Genomic DNA, 27,084 nt, shown 5'->3' with positions numbered 1-27,084 from the left:
CCTGTGCGCACGCCTATGACACCGCCACATCCACCACCACCTCAACCTCCCTCCTACTCCATATGGGCCTCGTCCTTCAGAGGTGAAGAACATTGTTTTATTTTTCTGTTTTTTTTTTGTTGTTTTAAGTTATTTCACTATCCACATTTGTTTGCAGAGCACTTGCCATGCTCTTAAATACGTTTTGCTGCCATTTGCAGCACTCTAGCCCTTTCCTTTGGTGTTTTAGAGCCATTTTAGTGCCTGAAAGTTCGGGTCCCCATTGACTTCAATGGGGTTCGGTGTCCGGGAAAAGTTCGGCAAAAGTCCGGGACACGGACCCGGACTTTTTTTTAAAGTTCGGCCGAACCCGCCGAACACGGACATCCAGGTGTCCGCTCAACTCTACTTATGAGTATAAACACGTGTATAGACACATGATTGATGTGAAAAGTGCATCCTGATATTGAAAAAAGCAGAAGGATATAAAACTTAATGCCTTGAAAAACAGGCCAATCAGGTGTGTGCATGTAGCCTAAAGGCCCCTTTTAAACGGGGTGAATTTTGTTACGATCAACTGGGGGTCTGTGAGCTGACTAATCACCCTGCTGATCGGAGCAGTGTAGGTGGATGACACATCAATGTCCACTCAGTTTCTGAAGAGCAGACACAGACATACAACAGAAAAACCTGGCGCTGAGAACAAATTACCAAAGAAGAAACCCAAAAGGTTAACATATGGCCAAAAATGTGTTAAAAACATATAAGAAAAATAGCATGGAAAAACAATTTTCATGGAAAAAAATCTGTATGAAAAAATAGCCTTGGGTCCTGAGTCGGGGGTGCAGCTGTCTCATAATCAATCCCAAATTATAGAAGCACTGAACAAAGAAGAAGTTTTAGCGCTCACCAACACATAAAAATACACCAAGGCTAAATATGTTGCAATACAATGTCACAGTTTAATGTGATAAAATTATTAAAAACTTGTCCACAGAAGCTCCGATGGTAAGATGGCAAAAAGAAATAACCCCATCCACAGGTCACCATAAGAAAAATGGACAATGGAACAATACCTGCAGGGGTTGCTGGTGCTGTTGCTGATGTATCCAGGAAAGCCAATGGTAAGGGGCTGTCTCTGATGTAGGTGAAGGATCACACCAGGGAGTGCTTCACAGAGGAATGGAGGAGGGTGCAGTCCACAGCGTCCGCTCGAGCTAGATGTGGTGACACCGCTGTGTGCACAGGAGGATCAGCCACACACACAGGGCTCGCCAGGTCCTCCAGCACTTCCTGTGTCCTGAGCCGCGCCGGCTGATGATGTCAACGGATGTAAGCGGCCAGACCGGGGACACAGCAACAGATTGCAGATGGTGTAAACAGCAAGGGTGCACGACAATATCCACTGATACTCCGTGTCCACACACGGAGTATCAGTGAGACAATGGGGGAAAGATTATAAGCGCCAAATTTGAGATGACATGTTTCGGGGACTCGCCCCTTCCTCAGATCCAAAAACGGCATGCAGTAAGGGAAAATTTATAGGAATAGGGGGGAAGGGGGAGGAGGAAACACCAATAACAGCACTGGCTCCCCCTGCTGGAATAAAAACCGCTGGCAGCAAACACATGAATAAATAAAAATAAAGTAAAAAAAATTAACATAGGACAATGAACACAACGCATTAAAAACTTAGTAAACAAAAAGGAAGGAAGGAACACAACACACTACAATGTGAATTGTGCGGGGAAATGTGTACGAAAGTATATATGTATCAAAAATAAAAAAAATAAAAAATGGACTGCACCCTCCTCCTCTCCTCTGTGATGCACTCCCTGGTGTGATCCTTCACCTACATCACAGACAACCCCTTACCATTGGCTTTCCTGGATACATTAGCAATAGCACCAGCCACCCCTGCAGGTATTGTTCCATTGTCCATGTTTCTTATGGTGACCTGCGGATGGGGCTATTTCTTTTTGCCATCTCCCTATCGGAGCTTCTGTGGTTTTAATCATTTTATCACATTAAACTGTGACTTTGTATTGCAACATATTTAGCCTTGGTGTATTTTTCTGTATTGGTGAGCGCTAAAACTTCTTTGTTCAAACACAGACATAGCCAATCTACTTAAAGGGTGGCCGGGAGTAAATGGACTTGGAATTTGCACAGCTCTGCTGGCCAGCACAACCATGTGAAAGACCTGAGTTTTCTCTGCTGCAGCATTAGAGCTTGACAACCTGCCTGCTCCTAGACTTTGACTGTAAAGTAAGTAAAGGAGCCACAAGAAACGTATAAGTTAATTTCTGAGCTCACTTTTTTCTCTCCTCCTCGCAGTGTGTTCCTTGTCACCACACATGGACTGTAGGCACACCTGATTGGCTTGTGATACTGCACCTCTTTTTTCTGGTGTCGGTATTGCTGAGCAGGGGATAATAGGAAGCTAATATTAAATAAATGTCATGGACTTACACTAGATGTACTTGAAAATAAAAGTTCCCTTTACTGGTTTTAATGGCCAAGCCCAACCCCTGAAAAGCAACCCCACACCATAATCCCCCCTCCACCAAATGATTTGGACCAGTTCACCACTTTTGATTTTGGACCACTTTGAATGACAGTTACTCACTGTACCCGTATGAAATGTTTGTCCTTTTTTCACACAAATAGAGCTTTCTTTTGGTGGTATTTAATCATCACTAGGTTTTTTATTTTTTGCGCTATAAATGAAAAAAGACTGACAATATTGTTAAAAAAAAGCATTTTCTTAATTTCTGTTATAAAATTTAGCAAATTAGTAATTTTTCTTCATAAATTTTGGCACAAATGTATACTGCTACATATCTTTGGTTAAAATGCCCTAAATCAGTGTATAGTATTTGGTCTTTGTGAAGGTTATAGAGCAGGGGTCTTCAAACTATGGCCCTCCAGTTGTTCAAGAACTACAATTCCCATCATGCCCAGTCATGTCTGTGAATGTCAGAGTTTTACAATGCCTCATGGGACGTGTACTTCCAGAACAGCTGGAGGGCTGTAGTTTGGAGATCCCTGTTATAGAGTCTACAAACTATAGTGCTAATCATTGCAAATTGATCACACCTGATGCACTGATGGCCCTTCTCATTTTCAAGACACTAATAAGCCAGGACAGTACAAATACCGTCCAAATTACCCCTTTAAATTTAGACATTCCAAGGTATTTAGTAAGAGGCATGGTTAGTTTTTTGTAGCTGTAATTTTTTCCCACAATTCTTTGCAAATTGTAGATTTATTTTTTTTTCACAAAATTGTCATAACATTTTGGAATGCGAACACCCCAACGTATATTCTATGAGTATTTTTGAATAAGTCATTTTTTCCCACAAGTTTTTGGAAAATGTGGAAAGAAAATGAAAATGCATTTTTTACACATTTATACGGCACTGACGGGCGTTGATGAGGATCCACTGATAGGGTGACAATGATGAGCACTCACTGATGGACACTGATCTGCACCATTGGGTACTATAGTTGCACTGATGAACACTGTAGTGGCACTGATGAGCACTCACTGATGGCACTGTAGGTCACTGATGAGCATTAAAAAGCACTCACTAATGGCACTAATGGGCACTGATGAGCACTGCATTGTCACCGTAGGACACTGATGAATGCTGTAGTGGCACTGATGAGCACTCACTGATGTAGGTCACTGATGAGCATTAAAAAGCACTCACTAATGGCACTAATGTGCATTGATGAGCAGTGTATTATCACCTTAGGATACTGATGAACACTGTAGTGGCACTGATGAGCACTCACTGATGGCACTGTAGGTCACCGATGAGCATTAAAAAGCACTCACTAATGGCATGGATGTGCACTGTAGGGCACTGATGAGCAGTGTATTGTCACCGTAGGACACTGATGAACACTGTAGTGGCACTGATGAGCACTCACTGATGGCACTGTAGGTCACAGATGAGCATTAAAAATCACTCACTAATGGCACTGATGTGCATTGTAGGGCACTGATGAGCAGTGTATTATCACTTTAGGACACTGATGAACACTGTAGTGGCACTGATGAGCACTCACTGATGGCACTGTAGGTCACCGATGAGCATTAAAAAGCACTCACTAATGGCATGGATGTGCACTGTAGGGCACTGATGAGCAGTGTATTGTCACCGTAGGACACTGATGAACACTGTAGTGGCACTGATGAGCACTCACTGATGGCACTGTAGGTCACCGATGAGCATTAAAAAGCACTCACTAAAGGCATGGATGTGCACTGTAGGGCACTGATGAGCAATGTATTGTCACCGTAGGACACTGATGAACACTGTAGTGGCACCATAGGGCACTGTAGTGGCACTGATGGCACTTTAGGGCACTGATAAGCACTGTAGGGCACACAGGATCAAGCCAACTCATGCTGCTGCGGTGTTTCTCTCCTCATGCTTTGAAACATTGTAGCATCGTGAGCTAAACTGGGCTTGTTTGAAGTTATTGCTCTGTCATTGGATGGAACGATCATGTGATAAAGGGTCACTCTGATTGGCCCATTACCCCGATCTGTGATGGGCTGGATCCCCAAGGGGGCAAGCGAGAAGCGCGAGCACGGGAGGCCGTCATATGACGGCCTCCCAGAACTAGCCTGCTGCACTGTAGCCGTCATTTGGCTATAGTGCAGTCGGCAAATGGTAAAGAATTCCCTGCATTAGGGTAAAAATACCCTATTACTTGTTGGCGACCCCCCCCACCCCGACACATCCCAAAACACTTACCAGACTGCTCTCACTTACTAGACTGCTCTCACTGCTCCCTCAGATCGCTTTCTAATCAAGCACTGTCAGACACTGAGGGCCGCAGGAGCCATTTACTTCAGCTGTCAGTTAAGTTCATGTACGAAGGGATTGGGGGCAAGGCTTACCTTACTGTGTGTGGACGCACAAAGACTGTGCCTGAAGTGCGCCCTCATGGGTTCCCCTGCTTAGCGGAGAGTGCTAAGGGACCTCTGTCCAATTTTGTTGCATGGTGCAGGTAGTTATGTCTTTTTTTTTTTAGCGGAAAAAAAAAAGCCTAAGTATTACTTTAAATATTGTTGTTTTGGATATCTGTCTACCTTTAGTGCCTGCATAGTAGCAAGAGCATGTGGCTTGGGTTTAACAACAAAGGCATTCTTACATATGGAATGATTGAGTTGGCCAATGCATTATTTAGGGTTCTAATGCTAAAGGACAGAGCACCTCAAATTATAACATATAATTGATCTTCAGGGCATTCATTTTTGTCCAAATTAGAAAAGGAAACCGTGAAATTATTTTTTTTTTCTGAGCCAAAATCTTTTTATTTAGGGATAGAATAAATCATTCTGAGCCAAAATCTTTTTATTTAGGGATAGAATAAATCTTACAAGTAGTGCTCTATATTTACCTTCTTTCTGTATCAGAATTATTTATTAGTACTGATGTATGCCCTGGGAGCTAGGGCCATGCAAGCTGTATTTCCATTTTACACATTGTGGTAAAGAGACATAGGTGTTAACAGGCAACTATATGCTAACATCTTGTGACCTAGATTATCAAGTCACCCTTCATGCTGACTATGACATTTCTGCAATGACCCCAGCTCTGTCAATACTCAGAATAGAAATAGAACATCAGATTAATTATTTAACAGGGCTGTGGTCAGATCAACCCATATTTGGAGGGCTGCCATGGTTATTATTTTGCTGCCAAGTGCTGGAAGGCTTCAAACGTGTGATTTTATTAAACGGTATTATGTGAGCTTGTCTTTTTTTATGTATATAGTTTTTTTTTTCTTCAGTTAAGGCTAAATCCTGCTGTCTTATCACTTCAATGCATTGTGTACAAGCTTAAATTGCAGATGGGAGTGAATATTCTCCAGCACAGATGCTGCTGTTACTATGGAGATCTGGGAGCCAATCAGCTGCTGGTGCTCTGGACTGTACTATGATGCTGAGACAAGATGGTGAGCTCTACCTCTGCCTCTCATTCATTCCTTCCAGCTGAGGCAAAACACGCACACAGGGTGTAGAGCAGCTCATCAATGAAGGCTGTTCTGCCTGTTGTCACAGAGGAAAAAACAACCCCCTGTGTTTTTTTTTAATACCTGATATTTATGTGACGGGTCTTGTTTTTGTGCGATTATATTAGCTGTTTTGATTTATTTTTCTCCTTTTCCGTAACAAGTCCCTACAGAGGGTTGGTATAACGCAGCCCTTGAAGATGGTTACATCACAGGCTGACTGGTGTGTGTCTCTCCACTAAGGATAAGACTGAATGAGCAGACGGGCTGTAGATCTCTGCACTCATATTGCTTAAAGATCTATTAAGCTTTTTAACCAAGTGATCCGAAGCTGACTGACCCAACGACATTGAACATGGCATGCAGAAGGTGTTATTTGTGAGTATTGCTGTGTTAGCGCACGTTTGCTTCCATTAAAGAAATGCATGACAACATCACACAGAGCAAATGTCATTTAAATATACTGGGTGCTACGTTTATATAGTAAACAAATGGTTGTGGCAAAGTGATTTGTTTTCGTGTTTTTTTTTCTAAATTAAGGCTCTAACAACTCACCTTGCTGCGCATTATCATTATTGGTTGAAATTGTAGACAAGGCTAGGCTGATTTGCCAGGCTAGGAAGGATGTAAGCAATGATCTGATGACATCTTTTGGGCTTGGTTAGGGCTGGTAAATCTGGTGGAGGAAAATGCTTTGTCATAATAAGCTAAACATTTTTTTAGGGTATTTTTTCAAAGTGTACTGCTTCATGATTACTTTGGGAACAAATTAATGAATTAAAACACGCAATTCTGCTCCTGGTCAGAAGGTAAAATGACCAGACATCAGAATTAGCATCAGGTCTGTTTATCAGTTGTCCATATTCATGTTTTACCTCTATGTTGGGTCGTTGTTGCCTACATACCTGTATGATTTGTACGCAGGTTCTGAAGTAAAGACTGTTTTTATGCGCAGAATATCTACATGGTAAATTTATTATCTAGCGAATATCAATAGAAATCTATACAGTACCTAAATTATATCTGGTCAAGATATGTACACTCATGTAGATAATGATGGTATGTGATAACAATATTGATGTCACAAATTGCATTTGGAAATTGGTATATTCATTTCCAAGCACTCTATGCAGCCATTTTGAACTACAACATGCACAAATTGGGTATTAAGTTACAGTCATGAGACAGTATCCAATCGGTAAAGGTCTGTCTGTGGTCTGAGTGTTGTATTCGGGTGTTTGAAGCTCAGCCATACATGTCTAAATGCTTACCTGTGTAGCTACAACTTATATATTTTGAGAGCAGCCACCTTGATACATACACCTAGAGAAACTTACTTGAAATGCTTTTTTTTCAAAATTGTAGGTACTAAATAGATGAACTATGGGTGTTTCTTTACATATAATCATCTGGGCCCTTGAGATATAAACTACTTAGTTACAAATGCTGTTAGGATATATTTACCTTACAGTAGGTACCGTACCATACTCCTGTCTGAAACTTGTGTTTAATAAATACACATTTTTTCTCTGGAGAAGAACATAAGTAATAAACAAGATTTCTTTTTATGAGAGTAGATGCAATTTGCTGTTTAGTACTGGAGTTTTTACAGCAGAGCTTCCTCTGATTTGGAGGGCTTGAGTAGTTTAATAGAACTAAGATTGGACATTGGGTTCTTGTATGTATTGGATAAACCTGTTTTTCTGTAAAGTTGGACCCTCTTCATTAAGATATAATGAGTATTAAAACGTTTTATAATGATGTGTATATTGTATTTACAAGGGTTTTGCCTTCATTTCTATTATCCATATAGAAACTGTATTTCTAGGAAAATTATCCTTCATTTTCTTTAGTTTTTAATAATTAAAGGTTGGTGATTGGCATATTTCCAGAAGTGACGATATACATACACTGACTACTGGTACTAGCTAACACTTACCTTTAAACGTGCATTACTGGTTCTGCATTGCCTAATTTTGGAAGGTCACCCTAACATGATATAGGTACTAGTAGTTCAAAATATGCTGCATACCCTATTACCAATCTTAAAATTTGGTGCATGGTGTTATTTATTACATACGCTCACATTCTACAAATTTTAATTATTTCAACACATAAATCAATGGCTATAAAGTAAATAAGAACAACTTTTAACGGTCTAAGGTAATTCTAACTGTTAGTATTTTTGCAATGCATATTTTTTATTCTTTTCTACATAACCTATCTACATATATACCTGGGTTTATTTGGGAAATGTATATTTGATTTGATTTGCTAAATGCATTTATATTGGCAATTTAAACTTACAAAACCCATTGATACATTTTGGATTCTTAAGTGTTTTGATGAGTATGCTTTTGGTGCGCATACAGCATGGTTGCCAACTCATCCCTTTAATAATCAACATATCTAAGTTATACAGTTTAGGTGGATACTTAAAATCATTTATTGATTTACCATTTAACATTTAAAGATTTACCATTTAACACTGGATTCTAGGTTTTACTATTCTGGAGGTTTTACATCTTTTCAGCCAACCATTTCTTCTCGGAAAACTGATCTATACTTTCGATTTTAGTCCAGTATTTTTTTTAAATCACCCATAACTACATTACTGTAAGTTAGGGATTGCTCACGTTTAGAACTACAAAATAAAATTCTTATTGCCTTGACCTATTTTATTAGTGATGAAATTAGCATGCTTCCTTCATTTCAATGGATGGGGTAAATATGTTGCATATTGCATGTTGTACATAAAGTAGATCACACACAGATAGTCTTGTATTCAAAGAGGTTGCAAAAGTTCAAATTCTATGTGTTTTGTATACTTTTTATTTTGTGGGGTTTCTTTACAATTAAATTTATAGTGGTATTGAACAGTTACATGACTTAAGAGAATTGTTATTTGTTTTCATGAATATACAGTGCATGCAGAAAGTATTCTGAGCGCTTCACTTTTTCCACATTTTGTTATGTTACAGTCTTGTTCCAAAATTGATTAAATTCATTATTTTTCTCAAAATTCTACAAACAATAGCCCATAATGAAAATGTGAAAAAAGTTTGTTTGAAATCTTTGTAAATTTATTAAAAATAAAAAAACATCACATGCACATAAGTATTCATAGCCTTTTCCATGACACTCAAAATTGAGCTCAGGTGCATCCTGTTTCCACTGATCATCCTTGAGATGTTTCTACAACTTGTTAGAGTCCACCTGTGGTAAATTCAGTTGTTTGGAAAGGCACACAGACCTATCTATATAAGGTCCCACAGTTAACAGTGCATGTCAGAGTAAAACCAAGCCATTAAGTCGAAGGAATTGTCTGTAGACCTCAGAGACAGGATTGAAGGTCCCAATGGGCACAGTGGCCTCCATCATCCGTAAATGGAAGAAGTTTGGAACCACCAGAACTCTTCCTAGAGCGAGCCGCCCGGCCAAACTAAGCATATGGGGGAAAAGGGTCTTAGTCAGGGAGGTGACCAAGAACCCGATGGTCACTCTGACAGAGCTCCAGCGTTTCTCTGTGGAGAGAAGAGAACCTTCCAGAAGAACAACTATCTCTTCAGCACTCCACCAATCAGGCCTGTATAGTAGAGTGGACAGCTGGAAGCCACTCCTCAGTAAAAGGCACATGACAGCCCGCCTGAAGTTTGCCAAAAGGCACCTGAAGGACTCTCAGACCATGAGAAACAAAATTCTCTGGTCTGATGAAACAAAGATTAAACTCTTTGACCTGATTTGCAAGCGTCATGTCTAGAAAAAAACAGGCACCGCTTATCATTTGGCCAAAACCATCCCTGAAGCATGGTGGTGGTAGCATCATGCCGTGGGAATGTTTTTCAGTGGGAGGTGCTGGGATACTAGTCAGGATCGAGTGAAAGATTAATGCAGCAATGTACAGAGACATCCTTGATAAAAAAAAAAAAACTGCTACAGGGCGCTCTGTACCTCAGACTGGGGCAAAGGTTCATCTTCCAAAGGGACAATGACCCTAAGCACACAGTCAAGATTACAAAGGAGTGGCTGCAGGACAACTCTGTGAATGTCCTTGAGTGGGCCAGCCAGAGCCCAGACTTGAACCCGATTGAACATCTCTGTAGAGATCTGAATATGCTGTGCACCGACGCTCCCCATCCAACCTGATGGAGCTTGAGAAGTCCTGCAAAGAAGAATGGGAGAAACTGCCCAAAATAGGTGTGCCAAGCTTGTAGCGTCATACTCAAAAAACTTGAAGCTGTAATTGGTGCCAAAGGTGCTTCAACAAAGTATTAAGCAAAGGCATGTGATTTTTTTTTTTTTTTCGTTTTTTCTTTTTAATAAATTTGCAAACATTTCAAACAAACTGCTTTCATGTTGTCATTGTTTGTAGAATTTTGTGGAAAAAAATGCATGTAATCCATTTTGGAATAAGGCTGTAGCATAACAAAAAGTGGAAAAAGTGAAGCGCTGTGAAAACTTTCCGGATGCACTGTACACTACTGGAGCTCTAGGAGAGCACATTGGGTCAAAGTTTTACTTAACCAAAAACTTTTGTCATACATATAGGCTATAAAAAACAGGTTTTGGTGCAGTGGAAAATAAGTGTATTTTATATGAATTTAACAACCTGAAGCCTGTCAGTCATATTGAACTTGCTCATTAAAGTGGACCTTTCAGTAACTTTACAAGTCAGTATGAATAATATGTTACAGTATACAGTAAGAGTATATTTTTCAAATCGTTTCATCTCCAGGCAATGACTTTGAGATGATGTCATCAGTTTGCTACATGCAGAAGAAAGCTTTTTCTCAGTCCCCTCTACTTAAAGCAGAACTTCATCCATAAGGGGAAGTTATGCTCTTCCTTCCCCCACAGTAAACATGTCGGCGCCAGGGACCCAAATACTTGTAGTGAACCGGCTTGGGTGAGGATAGCGCTTGATCCCCGGACAGGTGAGTGCCTATTAAAAGTCAGCAGCTACAGTTTTTGTTAAAACAGACTGAAGCTACTCTTTAACCACTTGCTGACCGTGCTGTAGCCAAATGACAGCTACAGCAGGGACGGCTAGTTCTGGGATGCGTGCTCTGTGATCACAGTGTCCGGAGGACACTGCTGATCAAAAGTTGAGGTAAAGACCAATCAGCGGCTCTTTACCAATGTGTCCAATCACAGCTGATCACGTATGTAAATAGAAGCCGGTTATCGGGACTCCTTTTCTCATGCTGACAGCATGAGGAGAGGAGAAGAGAGCAGATAACTGGCTTCTCTAAAACAGACATGTACACTGATAATCAGGGCACTGATTATCAGTGTGCTGATTATCAGTGCCGTCCAAATAGTGCCCACCAGTGTTGCCAATCAGTGTCACCTATCAGTGCCGCCTACCAGTGCCTCCTCATCAGTGTCCATCAGAGCAGCCTATCAGTGCCCGATAGTGCGGCCTCATCAATACACATCAGTAAAGAAAAACAATTACTGGTTTCCAAAATGTTACAACAAACTATGAAAAAGGGCAGGTTGTTTATTTAGCAAAAAATAAAAAACCCAGTGCTGATTAAATACCATCAAAAGAAAGCTCTATTTGTGTTAAAAAAAATGATAAAAATTGTGTTTGGGTATTGCATGACCGCGCAATTGTCATTCGAAGTGCGTTAGTGCTGAAAGCTGAAAATTAGCCTTGACAGGAAGGGGTAAAAGTGCCCAGTAGGCAAGTGGTTATGTGACAAGACTACAACATTGTATATTTATAGCAAGTCACAGGGTGAGGGGCTGCATTGGGTGGCTGATCTGTTTCATATATTTGTGAACACAGTCAAGAACTGCACAGACAATAGAAGTGTCACACTTACACCTTAACCTGCACTGATGCTAGCTCTATTTTAGGAGGTTCCCCATTCTTCTAGCATGACATTTTTATGCTTAAGGGCATAGATTCATCTTTCAAATGTTTAGTGTACTAAAAATTCTTAATTGAAACCCAACCCAGTAGTTTAGTTAATTTAAACAACAGTTTTCGATGCATTGATTAATGTGAAGTAGTGATTTTTTTATTTCACCTATAGGTCTTCAGCACAGTCTTTGTAACTGTTAAAGCACTTAATGGGGGTCTAATGCTTGGGCATTAAGGGTTGGTTTTGCAGATGATATACTGAACCTTCTGTTGTATATCCATTTCTGAAGTGACTGCAGAGTACCATTTAGAGACAGAGAAGTCTTTCGCATGTTCATCTGACCATAAATATTAGACATACTCACAATATATATCCATCACGTGTGCACATTTGCATCTCGGATTGCATGCCCATGGGACAGTCCTGGGTCCTTGCTAAACCCTTCAGTGCACAATGATCTATCTGCCAAAGATAATTTATCCCAGATGAAAAACTCAAATTCATAATATATGTGCTAATGTCTAAAGGCACCTATAGATATTTGTTTATTAGAACTGGGCAATAACATGGCTTTGGGTATATTTTTGAGGCCTGTTTAAATAAAAGAAAATATTTTTAATTACTCTGTATAGTGACCTTTACATGAGTAATTTTCATGACCTCTGGTTCTTATAGAAGCAAATGTGTCTATTATTTCTGGAGGCTCTTTTAAGAAACCTCCCCCATCCACAGACTTTTGGGATCTATTAGTAAAAGGGCAAATGTCAGTTTTCTCTTGTTTTATCAATTTTTCACACAAAACATAGATACAGTGGCAAGAAATAGTAGGTGAACCCCTTGCAAAACCTGGTTTTCTGCACAATTCTAATTTCGCCTGTTTTTATTGACCACACCCATTAAACATTCACGGTGCTGGCGGAAAAAGTGAGTGAACCCTTGGAGTTAATAGTTGGTCGAACCTCCTTTAGCAGCAATGACTTTAAGCAAGCACTTCCGGTAGCTCTGGTTTAGACCTGCACAACCTTTAGGAGAAATTTTTGCAGATTAGACGAGGATCAGGTCACATTTTGTGGCAAATTACTGCAGAAAATCAGTTAATTCCAAAGGAGTTCAGTACTTTTTCTTGCCACTGCAATACCGTGTTCGATGGTTTACTTTGATACTTAAGATATTTGTGGGGTATATTTATACAGTATAATGTCAAAAGTATTGAACAAGAGCCTTAATGACATCTCAGTTTTAGTCCACAGGGCTTAATATTGATTTGGCCCACCCATTGCAGCAGTAATAGCTTCAGCTCTTCTGGAAGGCTATCCACAAGTTTTAGCAGTGTGTCTTTGGGAATGTTTGACCATTCTTCCAGAAACGCATTTGTGAGGTTAGGCTCTGATGTTGCACAAGAAGGCATTGCTTGCTGTCTCCACTCTAATTCACCCTAAAGGTGTTCTTTCGGGTTGAGGTCAAGACTCTGTGCAGGCCAGTGAAGTTCCTCCACCCCAAACTCACTCATCCATGTCTCTATGCACCTTGCGTTGTACACTGGTGCACAGTCATGTTGGAACAGGAAGGGACCATCTCCAAACGGTTCCCACAAAGTGGGGAGCATGAAATTGTCCAAAATGTCTTGCCTTATTAGTTTCCTTCATTGGAACTAAGGGGCCAAGCCCAACCCCTGAAAAACAACCACACACCATAATCCCCCCCTTCATCAAATAATTTGTACCAGTGCACAAAGCAAGGTCCATAAAGACATGAATGAGCAAGTTTGGGGTGGAGGAACTTTACTGGCCTGCACAGAGTCCTGACCTTAACCCGACAGAACACTTTTGGGGTTAATTAGAGCAGGGACTGCGAGCCAGGCCTTCTGGTACAACATCAGTGTCTAACCTCACAAATGTGCTTTTGGAAGAACGGTAAAACATTCCTATGGACGCACTCCTAAACCTTGTGGAATGCCTTCCCAGAAGAGTTAAAGTTGGTATAGCTGCAAACGGTGGGCCAACTCAATGATGAACCCTACGGACTAAGACAGGCCCCTATATTTACTGAAATTCCACTGATTATACTATGTTTTTTAACTGTTTTTGTTCACAGGTTCTCTTGATTTTTTTTTTAAATTGGCGTATCAAATCCTTGGCAAAAATTTACACATTTGTACATCACTATGGAAGAGTATTGTGGCCCTATAAAATAAAATGGTTCTAATGTAAAGTTGCCCATAACCAATCAAAATCGATTTCATACTAGTTTTACTTCAGGATGTCCTAATTATTTGCAATTATCTGCTCTTAAAAATGCTTTGCATCCTTGATGCCAAATTTGAGAAACCCACAGCAGATGTTGTGTTGTTGTGTGTTCCCAATCACACTGCATACTTAAAAATATATATATTTTTAATCTTACTTTTCTAGTTGTTTCTTTGGAGCAGGGATATGCACAGAACTCTATACTTTACTAGGACAGACAGTGTACATATCTAGTTTACAACTGATAATAAAATTTGGCCAGCACGGTATAAGCAGGGTTCATTATAATAAACATTCCACCCCAGCCTTTTCATAAGCATTACATAGAAGCGACTGCTAAGTAGAAGCGACTGCTATTTTTAAAGTTATTTAGTGTAAATAGGAACATGTAACAAACATAAAGGTAACCCAGTTTGGCTGCAACGGTGGAAATACATGTTATATTTCACCACTTAAAGCTGATCTTCACTGTATCTGAGCACCACAAACTAAAAACAATAGTTGATACATTTTTAATATTTAAAGCAAACTCCCCCATCCATTCATGTTATGTCTCCATGCTTTATTCTGTTGAGAAATCAGTTTGAAACCCCCCGCCCCTAACATCCCAACATTTCTGGCCGTGGCCATCTTGAGAAAGAGAAAATGATTCATGTAGCATTTACCGTATTTATCGGCGTATAACACACACTTTTTCCCCCTGAAAATATAGTGCAAAGCGTGGGTGCGTGTTATACGCCGATATTTCTTTTTCTAACAGGGAGGGGCGGAGATCGGTCGGTCCGCCCCGGGTGCCACACATTGGAGGAGTGTCAGGCCGGCCGCCCCGCCTCTCCTGGCCCTGGGACAGCCCTGCCAGCGTACTCTGCATTTAAGAAAAAAATCACTGCCAGCTCTTTTTATAGATCCTACCTACATTACAGTATATCACTGTCATTAAAAAACGGTGCCTCTAAATACCTTGTAAGCTTTGTTCGTGCTGCTGGCTGCTATCCTCCCCCCTCTCCTCCTCCTCTGAGTGTAGCTTTGGATTGGTGGAGGAGAGCGATCACATGACTGCCCATTAAATGTCAGAGGAGAGCAGTCACATGACCGGCCATGGAAGAACGGAGCTACGGAGGTAATTAGAGGCATCGTTTTACAATAACAGTGACACAATGTAGGAAGCATCTATGGAAAGGGGCTAGCAGTGATTTTATTTTTACTTTAGAGTACGCTGTCAGGGCTGTCCCAGGAGATTGGGGGTCTCCTGGGAGTGCAGGGGGGCTGTAAAAGGGGCTTTGTAATAAAAGGGGGTATGAACTGTGCATGGGGGGGACTGTGAAATGTATAGGGGGCTGTTTAATGAAAGGGCAGTGTACTCTTATTTTTAAATATTTAAAAAAAAAATTCCTGAAACTATCCTCTTAAAGTGAAGGTGCGTGTTATACGCATGTGCGTGTTATACGCCGATAAATACGGTACTTCCTGGAATCTATCCGACCTTAGCTCAAGCATGCAGGAGAGTGTGCTTAGCTGGGAAAACCCCTCCTTCCTTAACTGAAGAAATATAAAAAAAAAAGTTTAAAACAAGTAAATATGATATACTTTCCTATCTATTTACTAATGCTACTATTTACTAATGCTAGCAGCATAAGGAATACAAATAATCAATGTTGTTTGGGTGAGTGAAGTTCCACTTTAAGAATAAGAAATGTATTATTAAGTAGGGCCACTTGCCTACTCTTTGTGTACAATATCTAAGTAAAAATGTTTTTCTCTTTTTTTTTTATTTTTCCCTGCTTTTTCCAAAAAAGTATATTTCTGCTTACCACATGAAAAATCCATGTAGCCATTTCCAACTTCATATATAAAACCATTGAAAATGTATATTTAATGATATAATATTTACTTTATATATTCAGGGAATTATTTAGTAGGTAGTAAAGTGCTAAAAATGTGCAGCATGCAATTGCCACACATTTTTCATTGTCATGACTACTCTAAACTTATCAGCGTTAAAAAAAAAAAAGATATGGTTGCTAGAGGTTGCGTATTGCCAATTGCAGGTCATCATTATTGTTTGCATTGCCTTCTGTGCATGTCTTATGGCATCTATAGTGAAATAAGGAAAATATGTTTTAGTAAAAATCTTGATAAACAAAATCTTGATAATAAAATGTCTGCTTGAATTTCTAAAGTATGAAATGCAAGGTACAGTCAGGTCCATAAATATTGGGACATCTACACAATTCTAATCTTTTTGTCGCTATACACCACCACAATGGGTTTGAAATGAAACAAACAAGATGTGCTTTAACTGCAGACTTTCAGCTTTAATTTGAGGGTATTTACATCCAAATCAGGTGAAGTTAAAATCAGTATTTTTTCCTAGAAAACTACTTAGAACCCCCAAACATTATATATATTTTTTAGCAAAGACTCTGGAGAATAAAATGTCGGTCATTGCAATATTTTTTCCCTCGCGGTATTTGCGCAGCGGTCTTTAAAACGCAATTTTTTGGGAAAAATTTTGAAAAATCACATTTCACTGCATTTTAAAAATACTAATCAGTAAAGTAAGCCCATTTTTTTGTATATTGTGAAAGATGATGGCACTCCGAGTAAATAGATACCCAACATGTTACGGTTTAAAATTGCGCCCCCCCCCATGGGATGGCGACAAACTACGGTCAATAGAGATCTCAATAGGCGACACTTTAAATTTATTTAACGGTTACCAGTTCAGAGTTAGAGTGTAGCTCTTTTTTTTTAATTATTGCCCACGCACTGGCGATCGCGGCGATACCTCACATGTGTGGTTTGAACAGCGATTTCATTCGCGGCTTGACTTCCGTATACGTATTTTTTCGTGCGCGGGCGGTGACGGGGGCGGCTAAATTTTTTTATTTTTTTTCCTATTTATTTTATTTTTTTTTACTTTATTACAGGTTTTTTTTAAAAAAAAAAAAATCTGATCACTTTTATTGCTGTCACAAGCAATGTAAACATCCCTTGTGACACCAATATGTAGTGACAGGTACTCTTTATGGAGGGATCGAGGGTCTAAAAGACCCTAGACCCCTCCACTACACTTCCATGTATGCAAAACGCCAAAAACTGTGTTTTTGCATACAGACGTTTTTAAAATTTGCCGCCTTTTGCAGCACAGTAACCCTAAGTGACGTCATGGACGCCGCCTCCGTGTTACGTCATCAGAGACCCGATCGAAGCCATTTCCGGCATTCATCGGGACTCCATCCAGCCGGCGGACGTGCCGGCTGGGTGCTCGGGGCTCCCGGTGGGACGGGAGCCCCGAGCAAAGTCCCGGAAGGCGGCGGGAGGGGGGACGTCCCCTCCCGCTCACCCGGGTAACGATCAATCGGCTCCCGAGCTGCATCGGTCGTTACCGACGGAAAGCCGACCGTTGACACTAAACCACGGTACCGGGATGGTGTCTCTAGCTAGAGGCATCATCCCGGTATACTACCGCAAAGTTTACCGATGTAAATATTTGTTAGTATGCGGTAAGTGGTTAAGGGACCAAAAGTAATGGGACAGATTAACAATCATAAATCAAACTTTCACTTTTTAATACTTGGTTGCAAATCCTTTGCAGTCAATTACAGCCTGAAGCTTGGAATGTATAGACATCACCAGATGCTGGATTTCATCCCTGGTGATGCTCTGCCGGGCCTCTACTGCAACTGTCTTCAGTTCCTGCTTGTTCTTGGGGCATTTTCCCTTCAGTTTTGTCTTCAGCAAGCGAAATGCATGCTCAATCGGATTCAGGTCAGGTGATTGACTTGGCCATTGCCTAACATTCCACTTCTTTCCCTTTAAAAAACTCTTTGGTTGCTTTAGCAGTATGCTTCGGGTCATTGTCCATCTGCACTGTGAAGCGCCTTCCAATGAGTTCTGAAGCATTTGGCAGAATATGAGCAGATAATATTGCCCAAAAAAATTTCAGAATTCATCCTGCTGCTTTTGTCAGCAGTCACATCATCAATAAATAGAAGAGAACCAGTTCCATTGGCAGCTTTTCATGCCCACGCCATGACACTACCACCACCATGCTTCACTGATGAGGTGGTATGCTTTGGATCATGAGCAGTTCCTTTCCTTCTCCATACTCTTCTCTTCCTATCACTCTGGTACAAGTTGATCTTGGTCTCATCTGTCCATAGGATGTTGTTCCAGAACTGTGAAAGCTTTTTTAGATGTTGTTTGGCAAACTCTAATCTAGCCTTTCTGTTTTTAAGGCTCACCAATTGTTGTGAACCCTCTGTATTCACTCTGGTCAAGTCTTTTCTTGATTGTTGACTTTGACATACATACACCTACCTCCTGGAGAGTGTTCTTGATCTGGCCAACTGTTGTGAAGGGTGTTTTCTTCACCAGGGAAAGAATTCTTTGGTCATCCACCACAGTTGTTTTCTGTGGTGTTCTGGGTCTTTTGGTGTTGCTGAGCTCGCCAGTGCGTTCTTTCTTTTTTAGGATGTTCCAAACAGTTGATTTGGCCACACCTAATGTTTTTGTTATCTCTCTGATGGGTTTGTTTTGTTTTTTTTCAGCCTAATGACGGCTTGCTTCACTGATAGTGACAGCTCTTTGGATCTCATACTGAGAGTTGACAGCAACAGATTCCAAATGCAAATAGCACACTTGAAATTAACTCTGGACCTTTTATCTGCTCCTTGTAAATGGGATAATGAGGGAATAACACACACCTGGCCATGGAACAGCTGAGCAGCCAATTGTCCCATTACTTTTGGTCCCTTAAAAAGTGGGAGGCACATATACAAACCGTTGTAATTCCTATACCGTTCACCTGATTTGGATGTAAATACCCTCAAATTAAAGCTGAAAGTCTGTTTCATTTCAAATCCATTGTGGTGGTGTATAGAGCCAAAATATTAGAATTGTGTCAATGTCCCAATATTTATGGACCTGACTGTAAAGTTGTGTTAGTTCAATTGGAAAATGTTGTCAGTTCATACAGAATTGTGCCTTTATAAATAATATTTTACTGTCATTTTTGTACCTAGTTAGCAGTTATATTTTAATTTTTTCTTTTTTCAGCCAGCTTTGACTGCATTAATTGTTTCAAATTGTGCATAGTATCCTTATCTGCTGTGCATATCTTTAGTGAAATCACCCTTTTTACAGAAAATACAATATTAAGAGAATTTTCTTTGAGAAGTCTTGAGAGGTAATTTGTTATTGCCAGAGAGCAACCCCAAGACAAAGCACACATTTTCTAGGATTTTATCTATGACAGGGAGGTCACAAAGTACAAGTGAATATAGTGATCATCCTCATCCCAAAAGAAATGTCAGACATACTTGTAAGGTTTTGACAAAGAGCAACCCCAAGACAACGCACACATTTTCTAGGATATTTCGACAACTTCATAAATATTTTTTATCACATCTTTTTATACAAATTGGCTACAAAAGCACAGGGAACTAAATAGCATTACTTATTTTAATACATGGACTCCCATTCATTTTTTGATTTAAAACGAGTTGAGGTCTCAAGATAATCACTCAATGGTCATTTTTAGGAATCTAAATATTGTAACAGTGCAGTCTTAACTCTGAGGAATAGGAGCTTGTGCTGTTATTCATATCTATTCTCTTCCTATCGGCTCAATGTTTCACCAAAGGAAAGCTCTATTTGTGTAAAAAAAAAGATTAAAATCTCATTTGAGTACAGCGTCACTTGACCGCACAATTGTCATTTAAAATGTGACTGCGCTGAAAGTTGAAAATTGGCCTGGGCAGCAAGAAGGGGTAAAAGTGCCCAGTATTGAATCAGTTAATGAGACCCTGTCACTAGACCATCAATTTAAAAAACAATCTTCCCAAAAGTTTATGTGTGTTACTTTATTTATTGCATGGTATTTTATCTACCTGTCAAACCCTCCCTTGTGTAGATATTCAAAATACCTAAAGCTGCTGCTGGGTGCTGCTTTCAGCATACCCAGAGCTGTCACCCTGTGGTATTCCTTTTCGCCTCTCCCATGACAGCTATATAAAAGGCTGTACAGGGTGGTTAGGGGGGGGGGGGGTCAAGAGGAGCTGGTCCAGCACAAGTAGTAATTAGAAATTTCTGGAAGAGGAGAAGGCTATTAACCACTTAAGCCCCAGAAGATTTTACCCCCTTCCTGACCAGGGCCTGTTTTGCGATTCGGCACTGCGTGACTTTAACGGACAATTGCGCGGTCGTGCGACGCTGTACCTAAACAAATTTGACGTCCTTTTTTTCCCACAAACAAAGCTTTCTTTTGGTGGTATTTGATCACCTATGCGATTTTTTGATCATGCGCTATAAACAAAAAAAGAGCGTCAATTTTGCAAAAATAACAATATTTTTCACATTTTTTATATGAAATTCCCCAAAAAAAAAAGTAAAAATCAAAATTTTTTAACATTTTCAGCCAATTTGTTTTATGCTACATATGTTTGGTAAAAAAAAATCGCAAAAAGCGTATTTTGATTGGTTTGCGCAAAAGTTATCGCGTTTACTAACAAAGGGAAAGATTTTTGTTGTTTTTTTTTAACGCGTAATGGTGGCGATCTGCGATTTTTTTTGCGGTACTGCGACATTGCGGCGGACAGATTGGACCCTTGACTGACATTTTTGACACTTTTGGGGTTACCAGTGACATTACTACAGTAATCAGTGCTATAAATATGCACTGTTACTGTAAAATTACACTGGCAGTGAAGGGGTTAACTTTTTTTGAGAGGGAGGGGTTATGTGTCCCTAGGGGCGTGATTCTAACTGTGATTGGCTGTGGCTTGAGGTATAGGAACAGTGATCAACGGTCCTACATAGTAGAACGGTATGATCATCATTCATACACAGGGGAGAATGACAGGCGGCTTGTTTACATTAGCCGCCTGCCTTTCTCCCTCTCCACCCAACGATCGGGTCCGCCGGTCACATGCGCGGGGGGCTCCGCGACCGCGCGGGAGCGTGCCTCCGGCGGTGCGCGCTTGCTCCCGAGACCCTCACAGGCTAGCGACGTAGTACTACGTCGCTTTGCCTGTGAGGGGCTGACCACCGCAGTAAATAGTCGTGCGGCGGTCGGCAAGCGGTTAAGAGGAAGGAGGAACTATGGCTATGCTAGGCAATTGACTGTTCCTGGAATGGTCAAATGCCCTAAGACATGAAAGGGCACATTGCAAGTAAGTAAAACATTTTTTGGAAAGAAGAAATCCTGTAAGCAATTATAATATTTTGTGGTTATTTTTACTTGACTTTTTTAAGTTTGTAAATGGTTAGTGAGAATGACCTTGTTTGAAAAGGAATATCACTGGAAATGTATTGTTCTGTGTTGTCTCCTTTTCAAATATAGAAAGATACGCTAATATCTTCACTTTGAAACACATTATGGGTGTCATACTAACTATAATAACTATTACTATTGTTATGTATGTATTTATGCTGTCACAAACTTGGCTATATACATAAGATGGAAGTCATGTGTGCAGACTGGTTATTTTTTTTTTATTTGATCATTATATGAATTTACACAGTGAGATAACCTAGCCAGGAATGTTCATTGACTAGGCAAGACATACTGTATGCAGACTTTGCTCATCTTATTTCTGGTGCAAAAACATCAAGGCAGAAGAGGAACTGCTGCTCCCCAGAGAAAAATCAATTCAGTTAATGATCACTGTTCTGTTATCATTAAAATATTTAAATGCAGGAGCCTAGGAAGGTTCATCATCAGAGTATTGGAATGCAAGGGTAAGCAAAATCATGAGGCTCAATTTCATAGATGGGAATATCCTTTTATTCACATACCACAGCACCAGTAACAAGAGAGGAAGGTCTAAAGCTTCATGCTTGCCTGTGTTGTGGATGTAAATAAAAGGGATAATGCTGGTTTGTGCAGTTTAGCTGCAGGATTATATTTTCCTCAGAGAACAATTAGTCAGGGAGGTCACAAAGTACAAGTGAATATAGTGATCATCCTCATCCCAAAAGAAATGTTAGACATACTTGTAAGGTTTGGCCTCTGTTTAAGAAAGCATAAATAGTACATCATTTCTAGAAAAGTGACTGTTGTAAAATAGTTATTGCTTTTAACTGAACCTGTCTAATTCAGTGTTACTGGTGGGAGAATGTAATCTAATGATACAAATATAGATTAGACCAGGCATGTCCAACCTGCGGCCCGGGGGCCGCATGCGGCCCAGAACCACAGGCAATGCGGCCCACTGCCCCCTGACAGTTTTTTTGTTTTTTTTTGCTGGGGAGGAAGGAAGTCGAGTCGGGGGCATGGCCACAGAGGTTTCCAACTAACTGTAGGCAGAGGCTGCCTCGGAGGGGATCATCCACTAGTTGTGTTAAATTAGTGCTGGGGGTGGGGGGGCGTGGCAGCGCAGGAAGGGCACAGCAGCGTTTTATTACTTATATACCTTAACTATAGTATATATTTTATACGCGGCTCGAGAAAATTTCTTTACACTCAATGTGGCCCAGAGAGGCCAAAAGGTTGGACACCCATGGATTAGACAGTTGTCCTTCTGTTTTGTCCTTCTGTTTTGAAGCATTTGGAAACTAACCACTCATGTCGTTCAAACATTAAAGGTAGACAAGAAGTATTTTGCCAGCACTCAATATTTTTAGCTGATTCAGCATTTTTATGTGTTAATACAGATGTCATTTTGGAGAAGTATTTGGATTACACCAAGAAAAGTGATTCCAGTGTGTCTTTAGGCAAAATCTTTTTTTTTTTTTTGCTTTTGATAAAGCAGGGAAGGATAAGATCTTTGGTCAAGTTTCTGTTGCTGTCCCTATTGAGGAAATTCAGCACTGTATTTGTACTGGCGAGTTTATTTACAAAGAAAGAGAGTAAAGGGAATCCACATTTTTAGAACTGTCCTTAGAACATGAGGTGAAAGGAAATTTTCCAATGGGGACACCTATTTAGGAGACAACTGTCTAAGAGGGTAATTCTTCTATCTTCATAATGTAAAAATGGGCATTTATACAAACCTTCAAGCTGATAAAATATAAATGGTGGTAAATGTGTTTATTTTCAATAACCGCAAAGGATTATATACAGCATCGGTAGGTTTGGTATATTCTAATATGTAAGAGTATGATTTACCTTTGTGGACCCTTAACAAATCAGATTGCCTTATCCGTGAACAATATAGTAACCTTGCTTTAACTGTGCCTCCTTGGTTGTGTTTTCAGCTACTACCAAAATAAAAGCAGGGTTTTTCTGCAGTCATTTCAGTTGAGCTTTTCTCATAGAGTTTGTTTAGGCTATGTACACAATCGACTCTATACCAGTGTCTCTCAAGCTTTTTATCTTAAAGGAACCCTTGGCAAAAAGTCTGAGATCTTGGAGAACCCCAGAAAAGAACTTCAGATCTACAGCTCAGGGAACATTGGTGTAATCAGCAAGCTGTTGATATAACAACAATTCTCACCAGAGCAGAATACAGCAGGGGGATCACCATGGCAGAGCACAGCGGAGGGTGGTCACCAAGGCAGATCACAGGGAGTTGCTTTAGTTTCCTCCATATGCAGGTCAGCACATAGCTGTATTACATTGCCTTTCCTGGTGCCTTGATCCCCGCTAGCCCTCCTTTTTATCCATCCCAGGTGTTGCTGCTGTTACATATTCCCCCACTGCCATACACAGACATTGAGGGGGGCATACAGTCATGCTGCTCCTGCTCTCTGCACACACTCCTCCATTCCAAGCGCTGCCCTCTGCTGTGAGGTCACTGGAGGAGAACTACAGGGGAGGCATCTGGTATCAATGTGCACTGGCAATGTTCACTGTCAGTGCACAGTGAAAATTTTATTGGCAGAATATACATCCATCACAATGCGGATTTTCTGTAGAACCCCTGGGAACTTCTTCTGGAACCCTTGGGTTCTATTGAACCCTAGCTGAGAAAACCTAATTTATTCAATGAAATTACAGCATATTACTTTGCCTTCTGGAAAAATGCTGCTTTAGATTAATCAATTTGCCTCTCAAACTGATTTTTTGATTGCTGGAAAAGTATGTTTTACTGGCTGTATTCATGCTTAAGAAGTGTTGCCTTGAACTCAAAACTTATATGAACCAATGGGAAAAAGACCTGAACCTTACATTTGATCTGACTGAGTAGCAGGACATTGCTTATGATTTATCTAAATTCTCCATCAACGTACCCGTACATTGTTTCATGTAATAGCCAGTGGGGGCACACTCACGCACTGATTGGCCACCCTAATTTCGCCTTTACATTTCTTATTGCACTCTTTGTAAAGTTTGAATGCTGCCAATGAGCCCTCAGCCTTGTATTTTTTGAAGGCCTTTTCTTTAATTTTAATATGCATTTTTATGTTGGAGTTTAGCCACCCAGGGTTTATTTTTGCTCTTTTAAACTTATTCCCCTTTGGAATGCACTGGCTAATCCCCTTATTTAGCATTTTCTTGAAGCACTCTGATTTTTCCTCTGTGTTCTTTGTTCCTTGGGTTCTATTCCATCTTAAATTGTCTAGCAAAGAGTGCAGTTTAGGGAAGTTGGCTCTTTTGAAATTCAGCATCCTTGTATTACCCTTGTGTTTCCTATTTCTATGATTTATACTGAAACTAATTGACCTATGGTCACTGTTTCCTAAGTTGCCCTGTATTTCTATATCCATGATCAGGTCAGTATTGTTGGTAATCAGTAGGTCTAGTACCACATTGTTTCTTCTCCGTGCGTTCACCATCTGACCCATGAAATTGTCCTGCAAAACATTTAGGAACTGCCGAGTCTTGGATGAATGCGCGGTTCTTTCTGCCCAGTCTATATCTGGATATTTAAAGTCCTCCATTATAATGACATTTCCCATCCTTGCTGCCATTCCAAGTTGTGATAGGAGGTCCGCCTCCCCCTCCCCCTCCTCCCTCTGGTTTGGGGGCCTATAGCATATGCCCAATATTACACTTATTGGGTCTTTTTTTACCGAAAATATGTGGCAGAATACATATTGGTCTAAACTGATGAAAAAATTAGATTTTTTTTTTTTTTTTTATTATTGGCTGTGTTTTATAGCAGAAAGTAAAAAATATTGTTTTGTTTTTTTTTTTTTTCAGAATTGTAGCTCTTTTTTTGTTTAAAGGTGAGGTGATCAAATACCACCAAAAGAAAGCTCTATTTGTTGGAAAAAAAGGACATAAATTTTGTTTGGGTACAGCATTGGTAAAGTAGCGCATTGCCCTATCGCAAAAAATGGCCTGGTCAATAAGGGGGTAAAACCTTCCGGTCCTCAAGTGTTTAAGACCACCCAGGGCAAGGGCATCTAAGGTGTATATCCAGTAGGTTTCCCTCTCACAGTGACGCTTTATGCATCCTTCATTGGCCCCTAATGGAATTCACTGAAATGTCTTGGAATAGAAAGGTCCTTATCTTTCTCAACTGAGCGTCTATGTTCTCCAAACCTTTTGTGCAAGGTCCGGATGATGCGACCCACATATAGAAGGCCACAAGGGCAGGATACACAGTATACAACAAACTCCAAAGAGCAGTTGTACAATCATCAAGGTGGTATGTATTGCCCTTGGTTCGTGAAGGATTTTTGCCCATGTTTCACAAACTTTCAGGTTAGGCATTTGAGATTCTTACACTGATATACTCCTTTTATGGACAGAAAAGTAAGGGAAGGGGTGAATTTAGTTTTGATGGGTTTGAGTTGGCTGGGTGCAATGCGACTTTTGATATTTTTTTCCTTTCTATATGTGATTTTGGGTACTTTTGGAAGAAATGGTTGCAGATGGGGGTCCTCTAATAGTATCCCCTAATATTTATGAAAGATCTTTTTATGTTTGGCATTAAATTGTGTAATGAATCTGGTGATTTTTGTTGGATAGACGCAGTGAATTAGGGATTACCTCTACTAGTGTTGGTGTGTTTTCCAAAAAATTCACATAGGCCTTGTCTACTTGAGATGTAGGATACCCTTTGTCATGAAATATTTGCTTGAGAAAGGTACCTTTTGTGGCATAGTCTGTAGTAATGGTGCAATTATGCTTGAGATGGCAAAACTGGCTTTTACGAATATTGGCTACCCACCTGGGGTGATGGCAGCTGTGAAAATGTAGATAGGAATTACCAGCAGTGAGTTTTACGTAGTTTTTGGCACAGATGTGCTATTGAGGTGACATCATTCTAAATCAAGAAAGACTAGACAATAAGGGCTACAGACAGATGTTGAGGAGAACCCCAGGTCGTTGGCATTGCAGTATGCAACAAACTGATAAAACGAATGGCCTAGGTCCATTCCAGATGATGAAAATATTGTCTATATGGCGTCCAAGGTCGAGGAGGGTTCTGTAAGTCTGTAATGGATTTTTGGGAGGTGATAAAAAATATGGTGTGTTGTAGTACTCCCTAGACAAAAAGGATGCCTCAGTTTTTTTAATTATACCATCATTAAGAGCTTTTTTGACCAATGTCTTGGCTTCTACACAGAACAGAGGGAGTAGATCACTATAAAGATGGATGTAGGTGTTTGTGTTCGATAATAGTCTAGAGGCCTCGCTAAGATAAGCATTCCTGCCCTGTATCACAATACCACCTAGTCAGCTGGTTTGATGATTATAGCTGTGATTTTGTTTAGGTTGCTGAGGGAGGGCCTTTTCAGTGGGGTAAGGTTGTGGGTAAGAGGGTGGGTGATGGTCTGTTTGCACATGCATTTTATCTCAGAAAATACTACCTGAGAGAAGCTCTGTATAAAAGGGCCTTTGACATGGGTGGGGTTGAATATTGACTTGGGCCGAAAGGTGGTGTGGTGGACTGGGAAAGAAGTGGGAAGATGCTGTGTAGGGTATGTAACATACATACATATCCTCATCACCATTATGGAGTTCCTCCAAAATAGTTAGACATTACATGTCTGTAGTGATGTCTAGTGTAGGATCTAGAATGGCTTCCGCCTCAGAGCTATCGGTAACATGT

General features: G+C 40.3%; 1 protein-coding gene across 5 annotated transcripts in view; it reads left to right on the top strand.

Moving 5' to 3' along the window:
- Window positions 1-27,084, top strand: part of IQSEC1 (IQ motif and Sec7 domain ArfGEF 1) — a 1,344,709-nt gene that overhangs the window by 807,400 nt on the left and 510,225 nt on the right. For 2 of the 5 annotated variants that reach the window (XM_082266162.1, XM_082266161.1), the window contains exon 1: window positions 5,981-6,393. The exons of the other annotated variants lie outside the window; for them this stretch is intronic. In XM_082266162.1, coding sequence (XP_082122288.1) covers window positions 6,371-6,393 — 23 coding nt within the window. In that variant the 5' untranslated portion in view covers window positions 5,981-6,370. Of the gene's footprint in view, window positions 1-5,980; window positions 6,394-27,084 lie in introns of those variants that run through there. 5 annotated transcript variants of the gene reach the window in all.

Source organism: Pelophylax lessonae (assembly GCF_965119305.1).
Source record: "Pelophylax lessonae genome assembly, chromosome: 8".
In the NCBI taxonomy this organism is placed as follows: domain Eukaryota; kingdom Metazoa; phylum Chordata; class Amphibia; order Anura; family Ranidae; genus Pelophylax; species Pelophylax lessonae.
This window is presented reverse-complemented; position numbering and strand designations above follow the sequence as displayed.